The sequence below is a fragment of the Symphalangus syndactylus genome, chromosome 13 (genome assembly GCF_028878055.3).
Source record: "Symphalangus syndactylus isolate Jambi chromosome 13, NHGRI_mSymSyn1-v2.1_pri, whole genome shotgun sequence".
In the NCBI taxonomy this organism is placed as follows: domain Eukaryota; kingdom Metazoa; phylum Chordata; class Mammalia; order Primates; family Hylobatidae; genus Symphalangus; species Symphalangus syndactylus.
In genome coordinates this window covers 100633579-100656631 of record NC_072435.2, presented here as the reverse complement: position 1 = coordinate 100656631, position 23053 = coordinate 100633579, and the positions used below count along the sequence as shown (strand labels likewise).

The following is a 23053-nucleotide window of genomic DNA, read 5'->3' as shown; positions in this document are numbered from 1 at the left end:
TGCAGTACCCTCAGGCTTACTAGGATTGGGAAATTCCAGCCTGGTAAATTCTAGTCAGACTGGTTCTCTGCTCTCGAACCCTGTTTCCTGTTAAGATGTTTATCAAGACAATACATGCACAGCAGGACATAGACCCTCATCAGTAATTCTAATTTTGCCTTTGCCTTGTGATCTTATTGCCCTTTGAAGCATGTGATCCTTGTGACCTACTCCCTGTTCATACACCCCCTCCCCTTTTAAAATCCCTAATAAAAAACTTGCCAATTTTGCGGCTCGGGGTCATCATCACAGTCCTACCAATATGTGATGTTACTCCCGGAGGCCCAGCTGTAAAATTCCTCTCTTTTTACTCTTTCTCTTTATTTCTCAGACTGGCTGACACTTAGGGAAAATAGAAAAGAACCTGCGTTGAAATATTGGGGGCTGGTTCCCCTGATAAAAAAAACTGATCATAAAGAGAAAATTGTAGAAGAAGCTAGAGAGAAAAATACAATATGTCTTCTTATACAGAAGAAGAGAGATAAGAATTACAGATGTCTCACCAGACACTATGCAAGCCGGATGACAATGGGCCAATAAAGGGCCCAAAGGGCACAAAAGCAAACAAAAGTGCCTGTACCCAGCCAAAATATACTTTAAAAATGAAAATAAAATAGTAAATTTTTTCAAATAGAAAAGGCTGGAAGAATTCATCAGCATTGAACGTGTGTTACAAAAAATGTTAAAACTTCTATGAGAATAGGCATGTGATACCAGATAGAAACCTGTATTAATCCAAAGGAATAAAGAGTACCAGAATAAGTAAATACATGGGTAAATAAGAGATTTTTTTCTTATTTAAAAATTTTCACTATACCTTTCTATGAGACTAAGATTACTCCAAAATAAAAAGGTTAAAAAAAATTAACCTTAGCCTGGAAAACATAGTAAAATCCTGCCTCTACAATAAAAAGAAAAAAAAAAATTAGCCAGGCATGGTGGCACACACCTATAGTCCCAGCTACTCGGGAGGATGAGATGGGGGGATTATTGAGCCCAGGAAGGTCAAGGCTGCAGTGAGCCATGCCTGCACCACTGCACTCCAGCCTGGACAACAAAGGGATACCCTGTCTCAAAAAAGACAAAAAAAAAAAATAACCTTAATACTTAAAGTCAAACTGAAAATGATGTTTTGTTTGGTTTATATTATATGCAGAAGGAAAATGTATGATAAAATAGCACAAGGGACAAGAGGGGTAAATGAAAAAATACTGTTGTAGGATTCATATGCTAAACATAAAATGGTGTTATTGGGAGGTAGACTGTGATAAATTAAAGATACATTTTTTAACTTACAGTAAGCTCTAAAAAAAAAAAAGAGGTATAGCTAATAAGCCAACAGTAGAGATAAAATGGAATAATGAAAACTATTCAATTAATCCAAAAGAAGTCAGGGACAGAGGGAAAAAAAGAAAAGAACACATAAAGAAAATGGAAAATAAATAGCAAAATGATAGATTTAAAACCAAACCAAATAATTACATTGAAGGAAACATATTCTAAACACTCCAACAGAAGGCAGAGATAGGGGAGGCAGAGCAAGATGGGTGAACAGAAGCCTCTAGTGACCATCCCCTCTGCAGGAATACTAAATTGAATAACTACCCACATGGAAGAGCATAAGAACCAAAAATCAGCTTGGGTGCCAGCTCAGTCACAGTGGGATACAGCATCAGGTGGGCTCCTGGGGTCTCCTGTTCCAGAACTTGCCTTCCAACAGCATTTCTGGACCTGCCCTTGGCCAGAGGGGAGCCTACTGTCCTGAAGGGAGAGACTAAGAACAGGCAGTACTTACCACTAGCTGACCAAAGAGCCCTTGGGTCTTGAGTGAGTATTGGGGGTAACCAGGTAGTATGCATTGAAGGCCTGGGGCAGGGGATGCCACTAGGAGAGACTCCTCTGCTTGAAGAAAGGGTAGGGAAGAGTGGGAAGGACTTTGTCTTCCAGCTTTGGTACCAGGTTCAGCTGCAGTAGAATAGAGCACCAGGTAGATTCCTAAGGTTCCCAACTCCAGGCCCGGGCTCCTAGATGGCATCTATGAACCTGTCAGGACTACGGGAACTCACAACCCTCAAGGGAAGGACACAAGCCTGGCAGGACTTGCCACTCGCTGTCAATCTGAAAGAAAAGGACATTCATGAGCAATAAGAAATCATTTGGGCCAGGCGTGATTGCTCAAGCCTATAATCCCAGCACTTTGGGAGGCCAAGGGGGGTGGATCACAAGACCAGCCTGACCAACACGATGAAACCCCGTCTGTAATAATAATACAAAAAATTAGCCAGGTGTGGTGGAGGGCGCCAGTAATCCCAGCTACTTGGGAGGCTGAGGCAGGAGAATCACTTGAACCTGGGAGGTGGAGGTTGCAGTGAGCTGAGATCCTACCACTGCTCTCCAGACTGGGCGACAAGAGTGAAATTCTGTCTCACAAAAAAAAAAAAAAAAAGAAAGAAAGAAAGAAATCACCTGAAGGTACAAAATTCGCTGATAGTATTAAGTACACAGAAAAACACAATATATTAAAAAACAGTAACTGTGGTGTGTACACTACTTTTAAGTAGAAAGGATAAAAGATCCTATCAAAAATAATAACTACAACAACTTTTCAAGACATACACAGTATAATAAGATATAAATAGAAACAATAAAAAGTTAAAAAGCTGGAGGATGAAGTTAAAGTATAGAGATTTTGAGTTTGTATTAGTTTTCCCTTTGCTTGTTTCTTTATGCAATTAGTATTATCATCAGTTTAAATTAATAGATTATATGATATGATTTGCAAGCCTCATGGTAACCTCAAATCAAAAAACAGACAACAGATACACAAAAAAATAAAAAGCAAGAAATTTAAAAATACCACCTGAGAAAATCACCTTTATTTAAAGGAAGACAGGAAGGAAAGAAAGAAGGAAAAGGAGAACACAAAACAACCAGAAAGTAAATAACATATTGGCAGGAGTAAGTTCTTATTTATCAATAATAACAAGGTAAATGGACTAAACTCTCCACTCCAAAGACATAAAGTGGCTGAATAAATAAAAAGACAAGATCCAATGATCTATTGCCTGTAAGAAACATATTTCACCTGGCCAGGCACCGTGGCTCACGCCTATAATCCCAGCACTTTGGGAGGCCAAAGTGGGTGGATCACGAGGTCAGGAGATCATGACCATCCTGGTTAACACGGTGAAACCCCATCTCTACTAAAAATACAAAAAATTAGCCAGGCATGGTGGCACGCGCCTGTAGTCCCAGCTACTCGGGAGGCTGAGGCAGGAGAATGGCGTGAACCTGGGAGGTGGAGATTGCAATGAGCCGAGCCGAGATTGTGCCACTGGATTCCAGCCTGGGCAACACAGCAAGACTCCATCTCAATAAATAAATAAATAAATAAATAAATAAATAAATAAATAAATAAATAAATTTCACCTATAAAGACACACATAGACTGAAAATAAAGGGATGGAAAAAGATATTCCATGCCAATGGAAACAAAAAAAGAGCAGGAGTAGCTATACTTACATCAGACAAAATAAATTATTTCAAAACAAAAACTGTGGAACAAAGAAGGTCATTATATAATGATAAAAGGGTCAATTCAGTAAGAGGATATAGCACTTGTAAATATATATGCACCCAACCCCAGAGCACCCACATACGTAAAGTACATAGTTACCACTACAGAAAGAGATAGACCCCAATACCATAATAGCTGGAGACTTCAACACCCCACTTTCAACATTGGATAGATCATCCAGACAGAAAATCAACAAAGAAACATCAGACTTGATCTACGCTATAGACCAAATGGACCTAATAGATATTTACAGAACATTTTATCCAGTGGCTGCAGAATACACATTCTTCTCCTCAGCACATGGCTCATTCCCAAGAATAAACTATATATTAGGTCACAAAACAAGTCTTAAAACATTCAAAATATTGAAATAATGTAAAGCATCTTCAATGGAATGAAACTAGAAATCACAAGAGGAATTTTGGAAATTATGAAAACACATGAAAATTAAACAAGTTGCTCCTGAATAACCAGTGGGTCAATGAAGAAATTAAGTAGAAAATTGAAAAATTTATTGAAGCAAATGATAATGGAAACACAACCTACCAAAACCTACAGACACAGGATACAGCGACAGAAGTCCTAAGAAGAAAGTTTATAGGTATAAGCACCTACATCAAAAAAGAAGACAAACTTCAAATAGAAAAACTAATGATGCATCTTAAATAACTAGAAAAACACAAGCAAATCAAACCCAAAACTAACAGAAGAAAAGAAATAAAGGTCAGGGCAGGAATTAATGACATTAAAATGAAAAAAATACAAAAGATCAATGAAAGGAAATTATGGCTTTTTAAAAAAGATAAACAAAATTGACAAACTTTTAGCCTAACAAATTAAGAAAAAAAGAGAGAAGAGCTAAATAGATAAAATCAGAGATGAAAAAGAAGACTTTACAACTGATACCACAGAAATTCAAAGGATCATTTGTGGCTACTATCAGCAACTGAACGTGAATAAATTGGAAAATCTAGAAGAAATAGATACCTTGCTAGAAAGCTACAACCTACCAAGATTGGGCCATGAAGAAATCCATAACCTGAGCCAACCAGTAAGAAGTAATGAGGTCAAAGTTGTAATATAAAGTCTCCCAGCAAAGAAAGCCAGAGACCTGATGGCTTCACTGCTGAATTTTATCAAACATTTAAAGAAAAATGAATGCCAATGTCACTCAAACTATTCAAAAAAATAGAGGATGATGGAATACTTTCAAACTTATTCTGTGAGGCCAGTATTGCCCTGATACCAAAACCAAAGACACATTAAAAAAAAAGCAAACCACAAGCCAATATCCCCGATGAACATTAATGCAAAAATCCTCAAAAAAATACTAGCAATCCAAATTCAACAAGACATTAAAAAGAGCATTTATCATGACCAAGTGGTTTATCCCAAGGATGCAAGGATGTTTCGACATATACAAATTAATCAATGTGATAGAGCATATCAACAGAATGAAGGACAAAAACCAATGATCATTTCACTTGATGCTGAAAAAACATTTGATAAAATTCAACATCCCTCCATGATAAATCCCTAAAAAACTGAGTATAAAAGGAACATACCTCAACACAGTAAACAGATCCACAGCTAGTATTATACTGAATGGGGAAAAATAGAAAACCTTTCCTCTAAGATCTGGAACAACGACAAGGATGCCCACCCACTTTTACCACTATTATTCAACATAGTACTGGAAGTCCTAACTAGAGCAATTAGGCAAGTGAAAGAAAGGGCATCCAAACTAGAAGTAAGAAGTCAAATTATCCTTGTTTTCAGATGATATAATCTTATATTTCAAAAAATCTAAAGACTCCACCAAGAAACTATTAGAATTGATCAACAAATTCAGAAAGTTGTTGGATACAAAATCAACATACAAAAATCAGTAGTATTTCTATATGCCAATAGTGAACAATTTGAAAAAGAAATCAAGAAAGTAATCCCATTTACAATAGCTGTAAGTAAAATAAGATACCTAGGAATAAGTTTAACTAAATAATGGAAGATCTCTCTGCAATAAAAAGTATAAAATATTGATGCAGTAAATTGAAGAGGACACATGCAGTAAATTGATGCATTAAATTGAAGAGGATCATGGAAAAATGTTCCATGATCATGAATTTGAAGAAACAATATTGTTAAGGTGTCCATACTACCCAAGGCAATCTACAGATTCAGTGCAATCCCTATGAATATAACCAATGACATTCTTGACAGAAATAGAAAAAATAGTCCTAAAATTTATATAGAACCACGAAAGACCCAGAATAGCCAAAGCTATCCTGTGCAAAAAGAACAAAACTGCTAGGTATATGCCCAAAGAATCACACTGCTAGGTATATACCCAAAGAAAATGAAGTCAGTATATTAAAGAGATATACTGCACTCACTCTCATATTTATTGCAGCCCTATTCACAACAGCCAAGGTTTAGAAGCAACCTAAGTGTCCATCAACAGATAAATGGATAAAGAAAATGTGATACTTATACAAATGGAATACTATGCAGCCATAAAAATAATGAAATCTTGTCATTTGCAGCAACATGGATGGAACTGGAGGTCATTATGTCAAGTGAAATAAGCCAGGCACAGAAAGACAAATATTGCAAGTTCTCACTTATTTGTGGGAGCTATAAAAGAAAAACAACTAAACTTATGGGGATAGAGAGTAGAATGATGGTTCCCTGAGGCTGAGAAAGGTAGTGGTGGTGGCAGGGGTGGTGGGCGGCAAGTGGGTATGGCTAATGGATACAAAAATATAGTTGATATAGTTAGATAGAATGAATAAAATCTAGTATTTTGATAGCACAAAAGCACACTTAAAAATGACTAAGAGAGTATAGTTGGATTGTTTGTATCACAAAGAATAAATGCTTGAGGTGATGGATACCCCATTTACCCTGATGTGATTATTATTTATTTATTTCTTATTATTATTATTTGAAATGGAATTTCACTCTTGCTGCCCCAGCTGCAGTGCAATGGCGTGATCTTGGCTCACCCCAACCTCTGCCTCGCAGGTTCAAGTGATTCTCCTGCCTCAGCCTCTGGAGTAGCTGGGATTACAGGCATGCACCACAATGCCTGGCCGTCTGATGTGATTATTATGCATTGTATCTCTGTATCAGAATATCTCATGTACCCCGTAAATACATACACCTACTATGTACCCACAGAAATTCAAAATAAAAAAAGAATGCAGAGATAGACTGGGTGAAAAAACAAGATCCAGCAATATTCTTTAAATATAAAGACACAGATTTTATGCAACAAAGGGACAGGGAATGATGTACCGTGCTAACTCTAATCACAAGAAAGCTGGAGGGCCAGGCGCGGTGGGTCACACCTGTAATCCCAGCACTTTGGGAGGCCGAGGTGGGCACATCGCCTGAGGTCGGGAGTTTGAGACCAGCCTAACCAACATGGAGAAACCCCATCTCTACTAAAAGTACAAAATTAGCCAGGTGTGGTGGCACATGCCTGCAATCCCAGCTACTCGGGAGGCTGAGGCAGGAGAATCGCTTGAACCCAGGAATCAGAGGTTGTGGTGAGCTGAGATTTTGCCATTGCACTCCGTCTAAAAAAAAAAAAAAATGCTGAAGTGGCTGGTGGCCGTATTAATATCATACAAATTAGAGTTTGGAACAAAAAATATTATCTCAAATAGAGACATTTCACAATGTCAAAGTGATTAATTCATCAAGAAGACATTACAATCCTAAATATATATGCTCTCAATAACAGAACTTTAAAATATATGAAACAAATTCTGACAGAATAGAAAGAAGAAAAAATAGATGAATTTACAATTATAGTTTGAGACTTCAACATTCCTCTTTCAGTATTTGATATAACAAGTAGACAGAATGTAGACGTATATAGAAGAATTAAACAATATTTTCCCCAACATGTCTTAATTGATGTTTATAAAACACTCCATCCAACAACAGCAAAATACACATTTTTTTCAAGAGTACAGGGACTATTCGGTAAGCTAGGCCATGTGGTAGGCCAAAAAATAAATCCCAATAAAGTTAAAGGGATTGAAGTATAGTTATATTCTCTCACTACCATGAAATTATATTAGAAATCAGTAATAGAAGCATCGTAAACTCCATGGAAAACGCTAAATATTTGCACAAATCTCAAGGACATCATGCTGAGTGAAAGAAACCAGGCTCTAAAAGTTACATACTATTGTGTTTCCGTTGATTTGACAACTACATTCAAACTACAGTCATAGAGAACGTATCAGTGTTTATCAGGGCAAAGAGGTGGTTAATGGATATCACAACAAAGGGATAGGGCAATGAATTTTTTCAGAGGGTGAGTAATGCAACTATTGATATTTTGACTGTGGTATTCCCTACACAAATATATACATGCGTTAATACTCATAGAATTGTATACCAACAGTAAAGTCATTTTTACTGCATGTCAATTTTAAAACATCTATGTGGGGTTGGCCTTTATGTGCATCTGGCTTCAGGATTCAAATGATGCCCACTGTTTGAATTTTCTTTTTTGAGAGGGAGTTTCACTCTTGTTTCCCAGGCTGGAGTGCAATGGCGTGATCTCGACTCACTGCAACCTCCGCTTCCCGGGTTCAAGTGATTCTCCTGCCTCAGTCTCCCTAGTAGCTGGGATTACAGGCATGCGCCACCACGCTCGGCTAATTTTGTATTTTTAGTAGAGACAGAGTTTCTCCATGTTGGTCAGGCTGGTCTCAAACTCCCGACCTCAGGTGATCCGCCCGCCTCGGCCTCCCAAAGTGCTGGGTTTACAGGAATGAGCCACCGTGCCCAGCCATCACTGTTTGGATTTTTACTGTTTCTTTTCTGTGTCTCCTATAGTTTGGGCTACATTCTTTAGGTTCCTATGGTATTCCTTGGCAGCTTCAGGCTCACATTATCACAAAGCATCTGCCTTGTTCATCTCTCTACATCTAGCATCTACTACAGTGCCCAGCACATGACAAATGCTCAAACATTACTTAGTGAACAATTGTCCTTAAATTTGACACACAGCTTGGTGGAGTCAGGCATGAAGCAACATATTATCGCATTATTGCACAGATTACTGGTGATAACATGAAAGTGAGAGTGGTTATTTCTACCCAGTTTAGCACTGTTCATGTGGCACTGTTTATTTCTTTTGCTCATTTTTCTTGATGTCCCTGTGAAATGGCTCCATTGTCTGGAGTATATCCCCTGGTTCTTTGTCACAGCCGAGAAAGAATTCAAAACATGGACACACACAAGGAGTGGGTTTAGGAGCGGAAAGTTTAATAGACAAGAAGAGAGAGAAAAAAGGCTTCCTTATGCTGAGAAAGTGGATTGCCCGAAAGGGTCTCCAGTTTGGGGCAGAACGCAATCTGTTTTGTACAGAGGCTTGAGGAGGCGGTGATTGATTTACATAGGGCACAGGCGATTGGTTTGATCAGGTGTGTCATTTACGTAGCCAACGAAAAGATTGTCCCTCCCATCCTAGTCTTTTTTAATGCAAATACAGCCTCCTCCTGGCGGCAGCCATGATACCTGTATAAGTGGTTTTACCTGAAGACTGCTTTAATGCCAGCAAACGCGGTCATAAGGAAAAGAGGGCAGGAGACCCCATAGTGAATGTACCTGGCTTTCAGGTACAGCTGCTGACATTTACAAATGAAAGCTTCTCAGGCTGCTTTCTGTTAAAGAAGAAATGGCTTGGGGCCGCTTTTTATTAAAGGAAAATTCCACCGCGAACTTTCACCCTTTCTAGTTGCCTAAGAATTATTTCTTAATAACTCCTGTATTACCTGGTCAGTTATAATTGAATGCAGAAGAGTGAATGAACAATTGCAGGCTTTCTGGATGATGTTATTTTTCTCCAGAGAGGATTTATCCTATTCTTTGGCAGGCAACTAAAGTCAGGCAGATCAGCTCATTCCAATCAGGGCTGAGCACATGTGAGGCTAGGCTGTAGTCTTACAACAGTTGTACTATCTCTAGTTTGCACCCTTTCCTAGGGTAACGTCATTGAAGAGTATCAGCCGAGAGCTTGTAGTGTTTACTGGACTTCTTCCTTCTTGGCAGATGCTGAATTCCAATTTCATGGTACAGAAAACTCTGCTGTGCTTTTCAGTCATTTCTGCTTGGTTTTATAGCCTCTAATCCATGCACCTCTAGAATCAGCAAGTACTTCTAGCTAAAAACAGGTATCATGAACTGAGTACACTTCTACATCTCTTATCTCCAAGATCTTGGCTCCTAAATTCCTGGCAGCTCAAACTCCAGTTTTTATCTTCTCCATCCCATTAGATTGCTGAAAACTGCTGGTATCTCTAGCATCTTCTTTATGCCTGGCTTCTCACCCCAAACCAAGCATTTGTAAATGCTAAAGAGGAAAGCAGAATGCAAAATATTGGATTCAACTTAGTGAGCTGCTTTTTCCTCTAGAACATCGGTACATAGAGTCTTGACTGCCGTTTCAGCTTTCTGATGCCTTCAAATAGATATGCCAAAAAATGTTAGCTAGATGTACTAGCTGTTCTTCATATGAGTATTAATCTGCTGCAAAGGACTTTATCATAGCTGAAACAGAAGTCTCTTATGCTTTTTTTCTTTTTTTTTTTTTTTTAAACTACAGGGTCTCCCTTTGCTGCCCAGGCTAGAGTGCAGCAGCATGATCATGGCTCACTGTAACTTCTGGGCTCAAGCAATCCTCCCGTCTCAGCCTCCCAAGTAGATATGACTGCAGGTATGTGCCATGACACTTGGCTAATTAAAAAAAAAATTAATAGATGCCAGGTCTCTCTATGTTGCCCAGGCTGGTGTCAAACTCCTAGCTTCAGGAAAGCCTCCCACCTCAGCTTCCCAAAGTGCTGAGATTACAGCTGTGAGCCACTGCACCCAAGCTCTTTTTAAGTTTTTAATGTCTGTGTGATCTGTACTACTGTCCAATTCTCTGTTGTTGCTATTTGTTATTTCCCTTTATTTTTTCTTTGTTAATCTCACCAAATGTGTACAAATTTTATAAGCCTTTTCAAAGAACCAACTTTTGGTTTTGTGGATGTTTTTCATGATATATATTAATATGGCTCTGATGAGTGAAGAACACCAGGGCTCTTGTCTCACGCCGAATTGGATAAAACAACACGGACACACGTGGAGTAGTTTTAAGGAGCGGAGATTTTAATAGGCAAGAATGAAGGGAGAAAAAAGAAGAAGCTCCCCTGAACAGAGACAGAGGGAGGGGGGTGCTCCAAAGCCGTGAGAGGAAACCCTGAGTGCCGTGGAAATGTAACTGCTTATATGAGGAGGCCGGAGGAGATGGTACCTGATTTGTATAGGGCTCAGGGAATTGGTTTGAGCAGGCATGTCACTCACATAGCCTGTGAAAAAACTGGTCCTCCCACCCTAGCCTTTTAATATGCAAATGCAGGGCACCATGATGTTCTACACACGTGGGGATATGTGGGGGTGGCCATGTTGCCAGGCACATGTTGGGGCAAGGGCAAGAGGGCAAAGGTGGGAATTGCCATGTTTGGGTGGACCTAGTTTCTAATGGCTGGCATTTGCATATCAAAGTTTGCCAGCCTGGCTCTAAGAGCTGGGGCTTTCCGTTTCTGGAGCTGCTTTAAAAGAGACAAAAACTTTCCAAGGACCCCTTTTCCTCTCTATCTGCCTAAAATAATTTCTTAATAACTCCTATAACATTATTACAGGTTTCCTAAAATGCCAAGATGAAATTAGACATGGAAGAGATTTATTAGTGGAAAACGGCGGTGAGGGGAAGTGAGGAGGCTGGGAGGGGAGGTTGGGAGAGCTATGAGGCCACAATACAGGTCTGACCTTTTGTGAAGGAAAGCAGGCTAAAGAAGAGGTTTAGACTGCTATGAAAGTCAAAGTTCAACAGGCCAATGAGGAGTCACCCTGTCAGAAGTGATCTGCATCTTCCCCGAAATGACCTACCATAGCATTTCTGCCACTCCCAGTCATTGGTTGGCAGCACCCATGAGAAGCATAGACTCAATGTGTATGCAGAGCTGGATGCAAGGAGCACAGCAGCTGAAGCCATCAGTTTTCACCCTGCAGCTGAAGATCTGTCAGTGAATATGCTCAAGGTTGCCACTATAATTTTGGGTCACAGGATAGTGCTTATACTGATGCAAACAAGATCCAAAAGGGATGCCTGGTTCAAAAGGTGGGAGGCTTTCTGCAAGTGAAAGGTGAGGAGAAACTAAAAAGTTTATTTTAGGCTCCTGATCCTCGTTGTTATGATGCATCCTTGTAAATTTGTCCCAAGAAAACTTTATTAAAATTCATATATTTAACGAGATTAACCACAAGAAAACAAGGAAATGAATATTAAAGTGACATTTACAGAAGTAAAAGACCTAATTATTTACCAGGGGCAAATTCCATACAGTATTTATATTACATAATATATTTGTATCAAGTTTAATTCACTTAATTCATCATTAAAATTATTTACCAGAATTCAGTTCTTCGTGTTACACATTGCTGGGCTGGTGCTCTCAAGTGTTTGTTTTTATCATAAAATTATTTTTGCTTAAACAATAATTAAGCATTAATAATTGTTTTAATTAACAATTGTTTAATACAAGGTCAAGAGTGCTTAAAAAAAGTGAGATTTAGGCCAGACTCAGTGGCTCACACCTGTAATCCCAACACTTTGAGAGGCCAAGGCGGGAGGATGGTTTGAGCCCAGGAGTTCAAGACCGGCCTGGGCAACATAGTGAGACCTTGTTGCTGGAGTGCAGTCACACTGTCTCGGCTCATCACAACTTCCATCTCCTGGGTTCAAGTGATTCTCCTGCCTCAGCCTCCTGAGTAGCTAGGAATACAGGCATGCACCACCACACCCGGCTAATTTTGTATTTTTATTAGAGACAGGGTTTCTCCATGTTGGTCAGGCTGGTCTCAAAATTGCGACCTGAGGTGTTCCTCCCACCTCGGCCTTCCATAGTGCTGGGATTACAGGTGTGAGCCACCGCACCCGGCCTCAAAATTTTTTAAAAAAAATTAGGTGTGATGGTGCATACCTGTGGTCCCAGCTACTCAGGAGGTTGAGGCAGAAGGATCACTTGAGCCCATGAGATTGAGGCCACAGTGAGCCTTGTTTGTGCCACTGTACACCAGTCTGGATGACAGAGCAAGAACCTGTCTAGAGAGAGAGAGAGACAGAGACAGAGAGAGAGAAAGAGAGAAATTTATAAAGAAAACATCTTTTTTTTTTTTTTAAAGTCAGTGTCTCTGCTCTGTCACTCGGCTGGAGTGCAGTGGTGCAATCATAACTCACTGTGTCCTCAAACTCTTGGGCCCAAGTGATCTTCCTACTTCAGCCTCCCAAGTAGCTCGGACTACAGGTGCATGCCACTATGCCTGGCTAATTGTTGTTGTGTTGTTTTTGTTTTAGCGATGGGGGTCTCCTTACATTGCCCAGCTGGTCTTGAACTCTTGGCCTCAAGGGATCCTCCTGCCTGAGCTTCCCAAGTCACTGGGATTACAGTCGTGAGTCACTAGCCTAGCTCACATCACTCTTATATATGGTAAAACAGAATATTCAGCAGAGCAAAATTTAAAAATATAGAGAGAAACAGCAATGTTTCCAAATAGTCACTATGGCTACATGTTAATTTCAGTCAAAGAGCAACCAAACAAGAAGAGGGCATGGCAACCCATAGAATTTTGTTCTAAATTCCTTAAAGTTGACTGTGGAAGTAAAAATGTTCTACACACATTTTTAGAAGTTCACAAATTATATGACTTGCAATTTCATAAAATTCCAAGTGAACGTTGTGTCTAGGACAAAACAGATCCCTGATCAACGTATTATATTTGCACAAGGCCCCTAATGTCACAGATATTAGTCACTAAACAAAACATTTATCTATGGCAGAATGAGTAGATTCCAATTTAGGGCCAAGTGCAGTGGCTCACGCCTGTAATACTAGCACTCTGGGAGGTGGAGGTGGGCAGATCGCTTGAGGCCAGGAGTTCGAGACCAGCCTGGGCAACATGGCAAAACCTTGTCTCTACAAAAAAAATACAAAAAAAAATTAGCCAAGCATGGTGGTGCGTGCCTGGAATTCCAGCTACCCAGGAGGCTGATGTAGAAGGACCACCTGAGCCAGGGAAGGTCGAGGCTGCAGTGAGCTGTGATCCCACCACTGCATTCCAGGGACACCAAGTCTGAAAAAAAAAAAGATTCCAATTTAGTATTCTGTAAACCCAAGACCATAGCCACTCTTACTATGCAAGCTTTACATAAAGCTCTAACTTTCTTTTTTTTTTTTTTTTTTTTTTTTTTGAGACGGAGTCTTTCTCTGTCCCCCAGGCTGGAGTGCAGTGGCGCAATCTCGGCTCACTGCAAGCTCCGCCTTCCGGGTTCATGCCATTCTCCTGCCTCAGCCTCCCGAGTAGTTGGGACTACAGGCGCCCGCCAACGCGCCCGGCTAATTTTTTGTATTTTTAGTAGAGACGGGGTTTCACCGTGTTAGCCAGGATGGTCTCGATCTCCTGACCTCGTGATCCGCCCGCCTCGGCCTCCCAAAGTGCTGGGATTACAGGCTTGAGCCACCGCGCCCCGCCATAAAGCTCTAACTTTCATACAGAGTTTTGTGTGGGAATTCTTGGGTTTCAACTTGGCACATCATCTATGTACTTTCTAAAGTGTGAAATTAATCCAGACACTTACAGAAAGTTATTCAAATGATTGTATTTACAAAAATGGCACAAAGTGAATTAAATAGTCTATGCACATGCATATATATATTTGAACTCCATAAAACATTATTATTGTTGTTCTATACAATTAATATTAACTTAAATTTGCCCTCATATTAACCCTTTACATTACTATTCATTCTTTCATCCGAGTTTCCATCTAGGATTATTTTCTTTCCTACAAACTTATCCAACAATTTTCTATTGTTGTTTGGATATTTGTGTATTTTCATGTATACACATATAAACATACAGTATTTTATTATATTAATTATAATAATATATTATTATTGTTCATGTGGTCAATGTTCACTTTTTTTTTCTTGAGACAGGGTCTCACCCTGTCACCCGGCTGGAGTGCAGTGGCACAACCACAGCTCACTGACACTTCAATCTCCCAGCTCAAGCAATCCTCCTTACTCAAGCCTTCTGAGAAGCTGGGACTAGAGGCACGCGACCGTGCCTGGCTAATTTTTGTATAATTTTTGTATTTTTTTGTAGAAACAGTGTTTCACCATGTTGCCCAGGCTGGTCTTGAACTCTGCCCACCTCAGCCTCCCAAAGTGCTGGGAATACAAGCGTGAGCCAGCACGCCCAGTCCAATGTTCACTTTAAATTTGCTCACGTCTTTGCCTTTTTTGTTGGGCTTCTTGCATTTCTAGGTTTCTATGTGGGTAAATTTTTTTTTCCTGCTGGAAGGATACTCTTTCATATTTCCTTTATTGTCTGTTTGCTGATGACAAATTCTCTCAAGTTTTTGTTTCTAAAAATGACTTTGTTTTATCTCTATTTTTAAGGAGTATTTTTGCTGGGTATAGAAATAGATTGGCAGGGGTTGGTCTCTTTGTCAAACTCTGTAATTGCATCTGATCTAATTTCCAGTTATCAAGGAAACTACACTTTTGATTCTTCCAGGGAAAAAGTAAACACAATGAATATTTCATTATATTTGAGTGAACATAAATTCTACATTTCCTAAACTTGGGAATAGTAATATATAACTATGGAACCTCATTCAGAAAAAAAAAAAAACACTCCTTGTGCACCCTTCTAGTATACACAGATCAGAATAAATAAAGTGAATATCAATATTTGGAAGTTTAAAAGAGCAAGAAGTCACAAAATGCAGTCAGGAAAGTGGGTTAAATTGGCAAGATGTAGTGTTCAAAGCAAAACCCTGGATGTTTGTTGCAATTCTCCAAGTTTTAATGATGGTTCTTCTTTGTCTCCTTACTCTCTTAAACACATTCATCTATTTCAACAAGTTTTTTTTTAACAAGTTATTTTTTATTTTATTATTATTTTTTAAAGCTCTGGTTAGTGCTAGATACTGTAAATCCTGATTAATCAGACATGGACTTAGCCTGCAAGGAGCTTCCAACAGAGACGTTAATTAGTTATACAAACACCAGTAGCAGATTGAGACAGCCGTAACAGATGCATAGACAAAGATTCTTTCCCCTTAAGAGGAGTGAACAATTATTTATGGAGAATAAGGAGACTAACAGAGAAAAGAATCAGAAAAAAAGCGCCTCCAGGAGGCAGCATGTAAGCAGTACCTTTCAGAAAAGAAACGGTCGTGCCAAGATAATTACAAGTGACAGATGACAAGCTTTTCTGGGAAACACTGTCCAAGAAGGAATAGGCAAGAACTGCAGTCAAGCATAATTACATATGCAAAAGAGCAGTGAGAAATAAGAGAAAATTGCAAATTGCAGACGGCCCTCAATGCTGGGCTAAGAAGTCTGGCTTGAGATAAACGTCCAGCTAAAGCACGTCTGAGCGTTTTTTCCAGAGAGGTGAGAGAGAAGGGCATGTATCTATTAGGTTGATGCAAAAGTAATTGCGGCTTTGCCATTATTTTCGGTGGCAAAAACCGCAATTACCTTTGCACCAATTTATTTATTTATTTATTTATTTTTGAGACAGAGTCTCGCTCTGTTGCCCAGGCTGAAGTGCAGTGGCATCATCTCAGCTCACTGCAACCTCCGCCTCCCTGGCTCAAGTGATCCTCGTGCTTCAGCCTCCCGAGTAGCTGGGACTGCAGGCATGTGACAACACGCCCGGCTAATTATTTTATTATTTTATTTTAATTTTATTTTTAGTAGAGACGGGATTTCATCATGGTGGCCAGGCTGGTCTCGAACTCCTGAGCTCAGGCCATCTTCCCTCCTCGGCCTCCCAAAGTGCTGGGATTACAGGCGTCAGCCACCGCGCCCGGCCTACCATTCTACGAGGTAGGCATCAGGATCCTTACACAGCGAAGGCGCCCCCGCTACGTATCTGTCTACAGGCGTGCCTTTTACGGGCTATGCTATGGACAGCACTTGGAATGTCAGACTGACCACTAATAAGGTAGATCCGTATATACTGCTGCGGGGCAGTGGTAGGGGGTCCCACAGAAAGCACCTGGACCTTGGCTGGAATTGGCGGAAAGTCCAGGCAGCGGAGAGGCGCGGTCCCTGGGACTGGACGCGCTCTTGGCACCAGGGTCAGGTCCCACAGGTTCCAGGAAGCCCGCGCGCTCCGCCGGGTCGCACCGGGTTGGCTGTCCGAACGCAGCCAGCTGGCGGGGCGGGGCCTTCCAGCTAGGGGGCGGGGCCTTGCAGCTGGTAGGGTGGGGCGGGCCGCGGGCGGTGGGCCTTGGGTGGGGTGCGGACTAGCAGAGGCCGAGAGCCGCGAGCCGCGAGCCAGGCAGTCCGGGGCGTCCAGGCTGCAGGCCGCGCCCAGGCTGCGCCGCCCGCCTGCCTCCCGCGCCGCCGCGTCGCCAGTGCGAGCGCTCCTCTCCAGCATGCTGCGGCGGGGCAGCCAGGCGCTCCGGCGCTTCTCCACTGGCCGGGTGAGTCCGGCCCGGGCGAGCGTCCCAGCTGTCACCCTGTACTGGTTTCCAGACTCCGGGGCGGGAGGGCCTGGGTGGTGGCGCTGGGGATGAGCAGCGATGCTTAGACTTTGCTAAACACCAAGACAGCGTTTAAAACAAACAAACAAACAAAAACAGAGAGACCTCAGAGAAGGGCTTGGGGAGGGTCCCGGATGGGAATTGGCACGCAAGCCATTGTCTTCTGCCGGGAAGGGGCTGAGGTTGCAGTTTTGGGACGTGTCAAGTCTGGCTGGGATGGCAAGGTGGGAACAGTCACTTGGTAAGGAGGACAGAGTCTGCTTCCTTTCCTTTTTCACTTCAATCATGAGATCCCTGGTCAAGAGCTGGAGCCATATGGGACCGAGACTGTCTCCTGGAGGAGGGGAGTATCAAGTCAATAGGGTCCTCGTTAGCGGCCTGGGGGATGTAAGCCCTCGAGACTGGCACGCAGGGCCTGTTCAGATAATGGCACTCAAAGCTGATGGCTGCAAGTTCAGTATTCCTGAGCTGAAATGCAGATGGCAAAATTTCTAGAATTGCCAGGCGCTACAGAGGCAGCCACGCTGGAACACTATTCTACTGTAGCACAAGAACCGAGCTCTGGCCCAGCCCCGCGCCTTGGAATTGCATCAGCTCCTCCAGAAATGGAACCGAGAGAGGACACGTTGCATTGTGGTGCTGCCTTCAGCACCCAGGGGGCCTCGGGACTGTTTAGGGAAGAGAGAGAGAGAGAGAGAGAGAGAGAGAGAGAGAAATAAAAACTGTCTTATGTATCGTATCTCTTTTATAGGAAGTACATAAAAGAATTTGCTTATCGATTCTTTTTCTCGGCCATGCCAAAGCCATATGTACATATGTATATATTCAGATGTAAAAAACTTGGAGGCAGAGAGAAGTCTTGAGTAGCACCAAAAACTGGCCCAAACTTGCATCAAAGGAAAAGCTTTCTGTATCCCAGACAACCCCAGATAATAAGAATTCGTTTTACTCTTTGCAACCAGTTCTAGTTACTTTGAGGTATATTCACCTTTTATAAAAGGAGGGGTGGGGATGGGGAAGACCTGCTCTGCTCGGACTTTTGCCTGCTCTCCTGGACCCCTCATTAGCTTCCCCCACCACGTGGCACATGGGATCCCAGATGGATAGCACAGAAAGCAAGGGGCTGTGCCGAATGCCTGAGCCTGTTTTGTTAGCCTCCTCTGTCAACAACTTTCATTGACTTGTGTTTTTTGGAGAGCAGAAGGAAGTCTTGCAGAATGAAAAGATTTTCATAGTGGGGTTTGCATACGATTTCAGTAATAAAAGGCAAACATCTCAGGTGGCAAATGGCATAAACAAAACTATGGATGTGGGGAAGAACTGGCGTGATCAGGGTCTGACTGTACACAGGGGTGCATGTGGAAAAGCAGTGATACACATGGCTGGGAAGAAGACAGTTTCCTCAATGGTCAAAAGGAAGCTACTGAGTGATGAATGAAAAATGTGGGATGTTTTATCCTGTAGAAAATATTCTGGACTGTGCTTTATAAGAATTATTCAAAATCAAACAGATACATGGCTGGTGGAAATATAAAATGGTATAGCCACTTTGGAAAACTGTTTGGCAGTTTTATATGTAGTTAAACATATACCTATCATATGACCCCGGAATCACACTCCTAGGTATTTACTCAAAAGAAATGAAACCTTATTCGCCCGGATAAAAACCTGTTTGTTGATGTTTATAGAGGCTTTATTCATAATTGCCAAAAACTGGAAGTAAATTGTCCTCAGCTGGTGACAGGATAAACAAGCTGTGGTATATCCATCCATACAATGGAATTCTACTCAGTTGGGGGAAAAAGGAATGAACTACTGATGCATACAACATGGATGGAACTCAAATATGTATGCTAAGTGTAAGAATCAGACTCAAAATGCCACATATTTTATGATTTCATTTATCTGACATTTTGGAAGAGTAAAACTATAGGGACAGAAAAAAGATCAGTGATGTCTGGAGCTGGAGATAGGAGGAAGGATTGATTATAAACAGGCATAAAGGAATTTGGGTGGTAATGGAACTGTTCTACATCTTGATTGTGGTAGTGGTTATGTGACTGTGTGTTTGTTAAAACTCACAGCATGGTACACTGAAAAGGGTGCATTTTACTTATGCAAATTATCTTTTAATTTTTATTTTTTTGAGACAGAGTCTCACTTTGTCACCCAGGCTGGAACGCAGTGGCACAATCCTGGCTCACTGCTACCTCTGCCTCCGGGGTTCAAGCGATTCTCCTGCCTCAGCCTTTTGAGTAGCTGGGATTACAGACATGCACCACCATGCCCAGCTAACTTTTGTATTTTTAGTAGAGACGGGGTTTTGCCATGTTGGCCAGGCTGGTCTCGAACTTCTGGCCTCAAGTGATCCTCCTGCCTCAACCTCCTAGAGTGTTGGGATTACAGGCATGAGCCACTGCGCCCAGCCTGATTATCCCTTTATCTTTAAAAACTGAAAAATCAAACAATGCTTTTAAGTTTAGTATTAAAGCAGAATGAAGGATGAATAAAAATAAAGCTTTCAGAACCTAGCAAAATCCAAGGGGAAAATTCGTTTATAAAACTTCCTGATAGAATTCATTTTTCCATCCTCTGTCTTAAATAAAAGGACTTAGAAATACTTAATGATTTCAGCTTAGTGATGGCTGGATCTTTTTAGCTAAAACAACGGTTTGCTTTAAAACACTTTGTCAATGAGATATTATTGCCCACCTGATATCCTGCCTGGCTCACTGCTTCTTCTCCCCGTGGTAGGAGTTATTTAGCCCTCTATTCATTTGACATTCCTTTGTTTAGCTTTCTCTGCCAGTGTCTGGGTCAGGTCTGTCTGGTAGCTCTGGGTTTATAGCCTGGCTCCAGGTAACTTGAGGTTACCTTATGATCCAGTCCAAAGAGGTGGGACCCTTCCTTGCTCTTTGGAACCAAGTACCTGCTTTATTTCTCAGTTCTAGGAACCAGGTTCTTAACTTCTTTCATCATTGCCTGACCTCTGCTCTGGTGTCTTATCTGTTCATAGGATCTCCAAATTCAACTTTAAACTGTATTTAATTGTCTGTTATACACTGAGGACTCTAAATCCTGAGGATATAATATTAATAGATGCATTAATAAATGCTTTACGTATACAATTGTCCCTTGTTGTCCCTTGTATTCATAGGGGATTGGTTTCAGGACCTCCCGTGGATATCAAAATCTGAAGATGTTCAAATCCCTTATACAAAACGGGTAATATTTGTATATAACCTGTGCATATTCTCCTGTATACTTTAAATCATCCGTAGATAACTTATAATAATGAATACAAAGTAGATGCTATGTAAATAATTGTCCCACTGTATTGTTTATGGAATAATGACAAGAAAAATTATACATGTCTAGTACAGATGCAATTTTTTCCAAATGTTTTCGATTCATGGTTGGTTGAATCCATGGATACAGAACCCACAAATACAGAGGGCGACTGTGTGCTTCTGTAATCCTCATGACATCTCAGTGAAGTAGGTACTAGGTTGAGCATCCCAAATCTGAACATCTGAAATCTGACATGCTTTAAAATCTGAACATTTTTGAGCATGTACATGACACTCAAAGGTAATGATCATTACAGCATTTTGGATTTCAGATTTTCAGATTTGGGATGCTCAAATGGTAAGTATAATGCAAACATTCCAAAATCTGAAAATATCCGAAATCTGAAACACTTCTGGTTCCAAGCATTTTGGATAAGGGATTCTCAACCTAGATTATTATGACCATTTTGCTGATAAGAAAACTGAGACCCAGAGAAGTGAACTAACTTTTTCAGACTCTCATAACCCAAAAGATAAAACAATAAACAAGAAAAAAATAGTCCAATTTTCAAGGAGTTCATAGATTAGTGGGACAGACTATTAAATCTATGTTTTTAGGAAAAGAGTAATAATACAAAATACACTAACTAAAATGATATGCCAAAAATGAAATATAAATGAGCAATAAAATATGAAAATACACTCAACCAAACTAGTAATCAGACAAATGCAATTTAGAACAAGATACCATTCTTCACTTATCAGGGTGGCGAAAATCATAAATTTGATGATATTGTGTGTTTAGCAGGGGTGAGAAAACAGTTCATCCACTACTCTAGAGGTCAATTTGATGCTACATATTTAAATTAAATTTATGTTTAAAAATGATCCTGCAGTTTCACTTGTAGGTATCTGAGAAAAATACTTCTACATGGGCACAGGAAGCATGTACCACGATATTCATTGCCATGGTATTTGTAATAATGACATATTGAAAGCCAAAATGTTTCTCGATAGGGACATGAACAAATAAACTGAGATATAGCTACACTAAGGAATACTGTGCAACAATTTCAAAGAATGAATTATATGTACCAACGAGGAAAGTTGTGGAACATTACACATAATATTATTTCATTTGAATTGTTTTTGGAAATACAAAACAATACTTTTTGTACATATTTCCATGTTTTTAAATGCCTAGGAAAGGTCTGTAGAATTCACACCAAACTACAATAGTGTTTCCTCTGGGGAGTGAGGAGGGGATGCAGATTGGGAGTGATGGTCAAAAGAGACTGTAGTCTTATTTGTGATCTTTTCTTTTCGTAAGGAGATTGTGTGTATATGTAATACGTATAATCAAAAATTAATTTTAAAACTTTTATACAGTTAAAATATAGTAACTGCTGTGCACGGAAATGCTGCCTCTCTAGTACTGAAGTCCGTTTCTGGACTTGAGCCCTTTGGACTGTCTCTCCCTTTACTCAAAGTCTTTGAAGTGTTCTGTGGTCACCAGCCTCGGCCCAGGAGCTCTCTCCAGCCTCTGAGTCCTGGGCATCCCCCTCTGGCATCACCTGCTCATAGGCCCCTGTATTGACATCCCTCCTTTTAAAATCTTTTATCCTTTTTATGATGAAAAAACAAAAGTTGGCCAGACATCCGAGAAAGCCCTCGCTAATATCTTCTTTATATAATGAGGCAATAGGAAAATCAAGTTGTACAAGTTTGCCATTTACGATGGTATCCTGAATCTTGGATGAATCTTGCAGATCTACCTCTATGTAAAGTGTAACTTGTTGCTTCTATTAGTATGAGAGTTTGTTATAATCGGTTGCAAGAGCTTTTACACTATTCCAAACTATATCCTGTGAATATGCTAAAGGTGGATTGCTAGGTCAGCGTTGATTTTCACGCTCTGCTCCATTCTCAACACAAGAGGTGTGTCTACCCGGAGCTAGTTCATGCCTCCAGAGTTGCCGAAGCGGTCTATTAGCATAGAAATTAGACTCTCCTGGTTTCAATTAACTCTCTTGCTTAAAGTGGCTCAGTGAATCTCATTGTCTTCACGATAAGGTCCAAATTATTTGACACAAAGCGTTCCATAATGTCTCTTGCTACGGTGTCACTTGTCACCACTCCCTAACTCCCAGTATTGGACATGCTGTGCACATGCATTTATCTCTTTGTAAATACTGCACCTTCCACCTGGAACTTCCCAAGCCTCTCCCTTTTCTCTGCCAACTCCCAAGATGGATTCTCTAAGATTCAGCTAAGTAACTCCCTTCTGGAGAAGTCTTCTCCTCTCTTAACCAAACTGTGCTCTCCTATTCTAGCACTGTGTTACTATGTCTTAACTTGTGTGCCCCCCCTACTAGTTGGTGGATTCCCGAGGACAGGGACTGCTTCTTTTTATCTTTAGTGTAGGGGTCGCAAAGAGAAATTCCCACAGAGGCCAAACAGGTAAAGCAAATGAAGGATTTGAGCTGGATGGAGGGCAAGACCATGTCTAGGGTAAAG

General features: G+C 40.7%; 2 protein-coding genes across 3 annotated transcripts in view; one reads left to right on the top strand and one right to left on the bottom strand.

Moving 5' to 3' along the window:
* Window positions 1-11892: 11892 nt before the first annotated feature.
* Window positions 11893-23053, bottom strand: part of NOPCHAP1 (NOP protein chaperone 1) — a 99924-nt gene continuing 88763 nt past the window's right edge. Inside the window, exon 6 of the mRNA XM_063615196.1 lies at window positions 11893-13813. The gene's annotated coding sequence lies outside the window, so the exon portion shown is untranslated. The remainder of the gene's footprint in view (window positions 13814-23053) is intronic.
* The window catches only part of ALDH1L2 (aldehyde dehydrogenase 1 family member L2), a 61065-nt gene continuing 54972 nt past the window's right edge, over window positions 16961-23053 (top strand). The window contains exon 1 of one of the 2 annotated variants that reach the window (XM_055235966.2): window positions 16961-17186. In XM_055235966.2, coding sequence (XP_055091941.1) covers window positions 17139-17186 — 48 coding nt within the window. In that variant the 5' untranslated portion in view covers window positions 16961-17138. The remainder of the gene's footprint in view (window positions 17187-23053) is intronic. The other variant, XM_063615194.1, reaches the window with a different exon arrangement.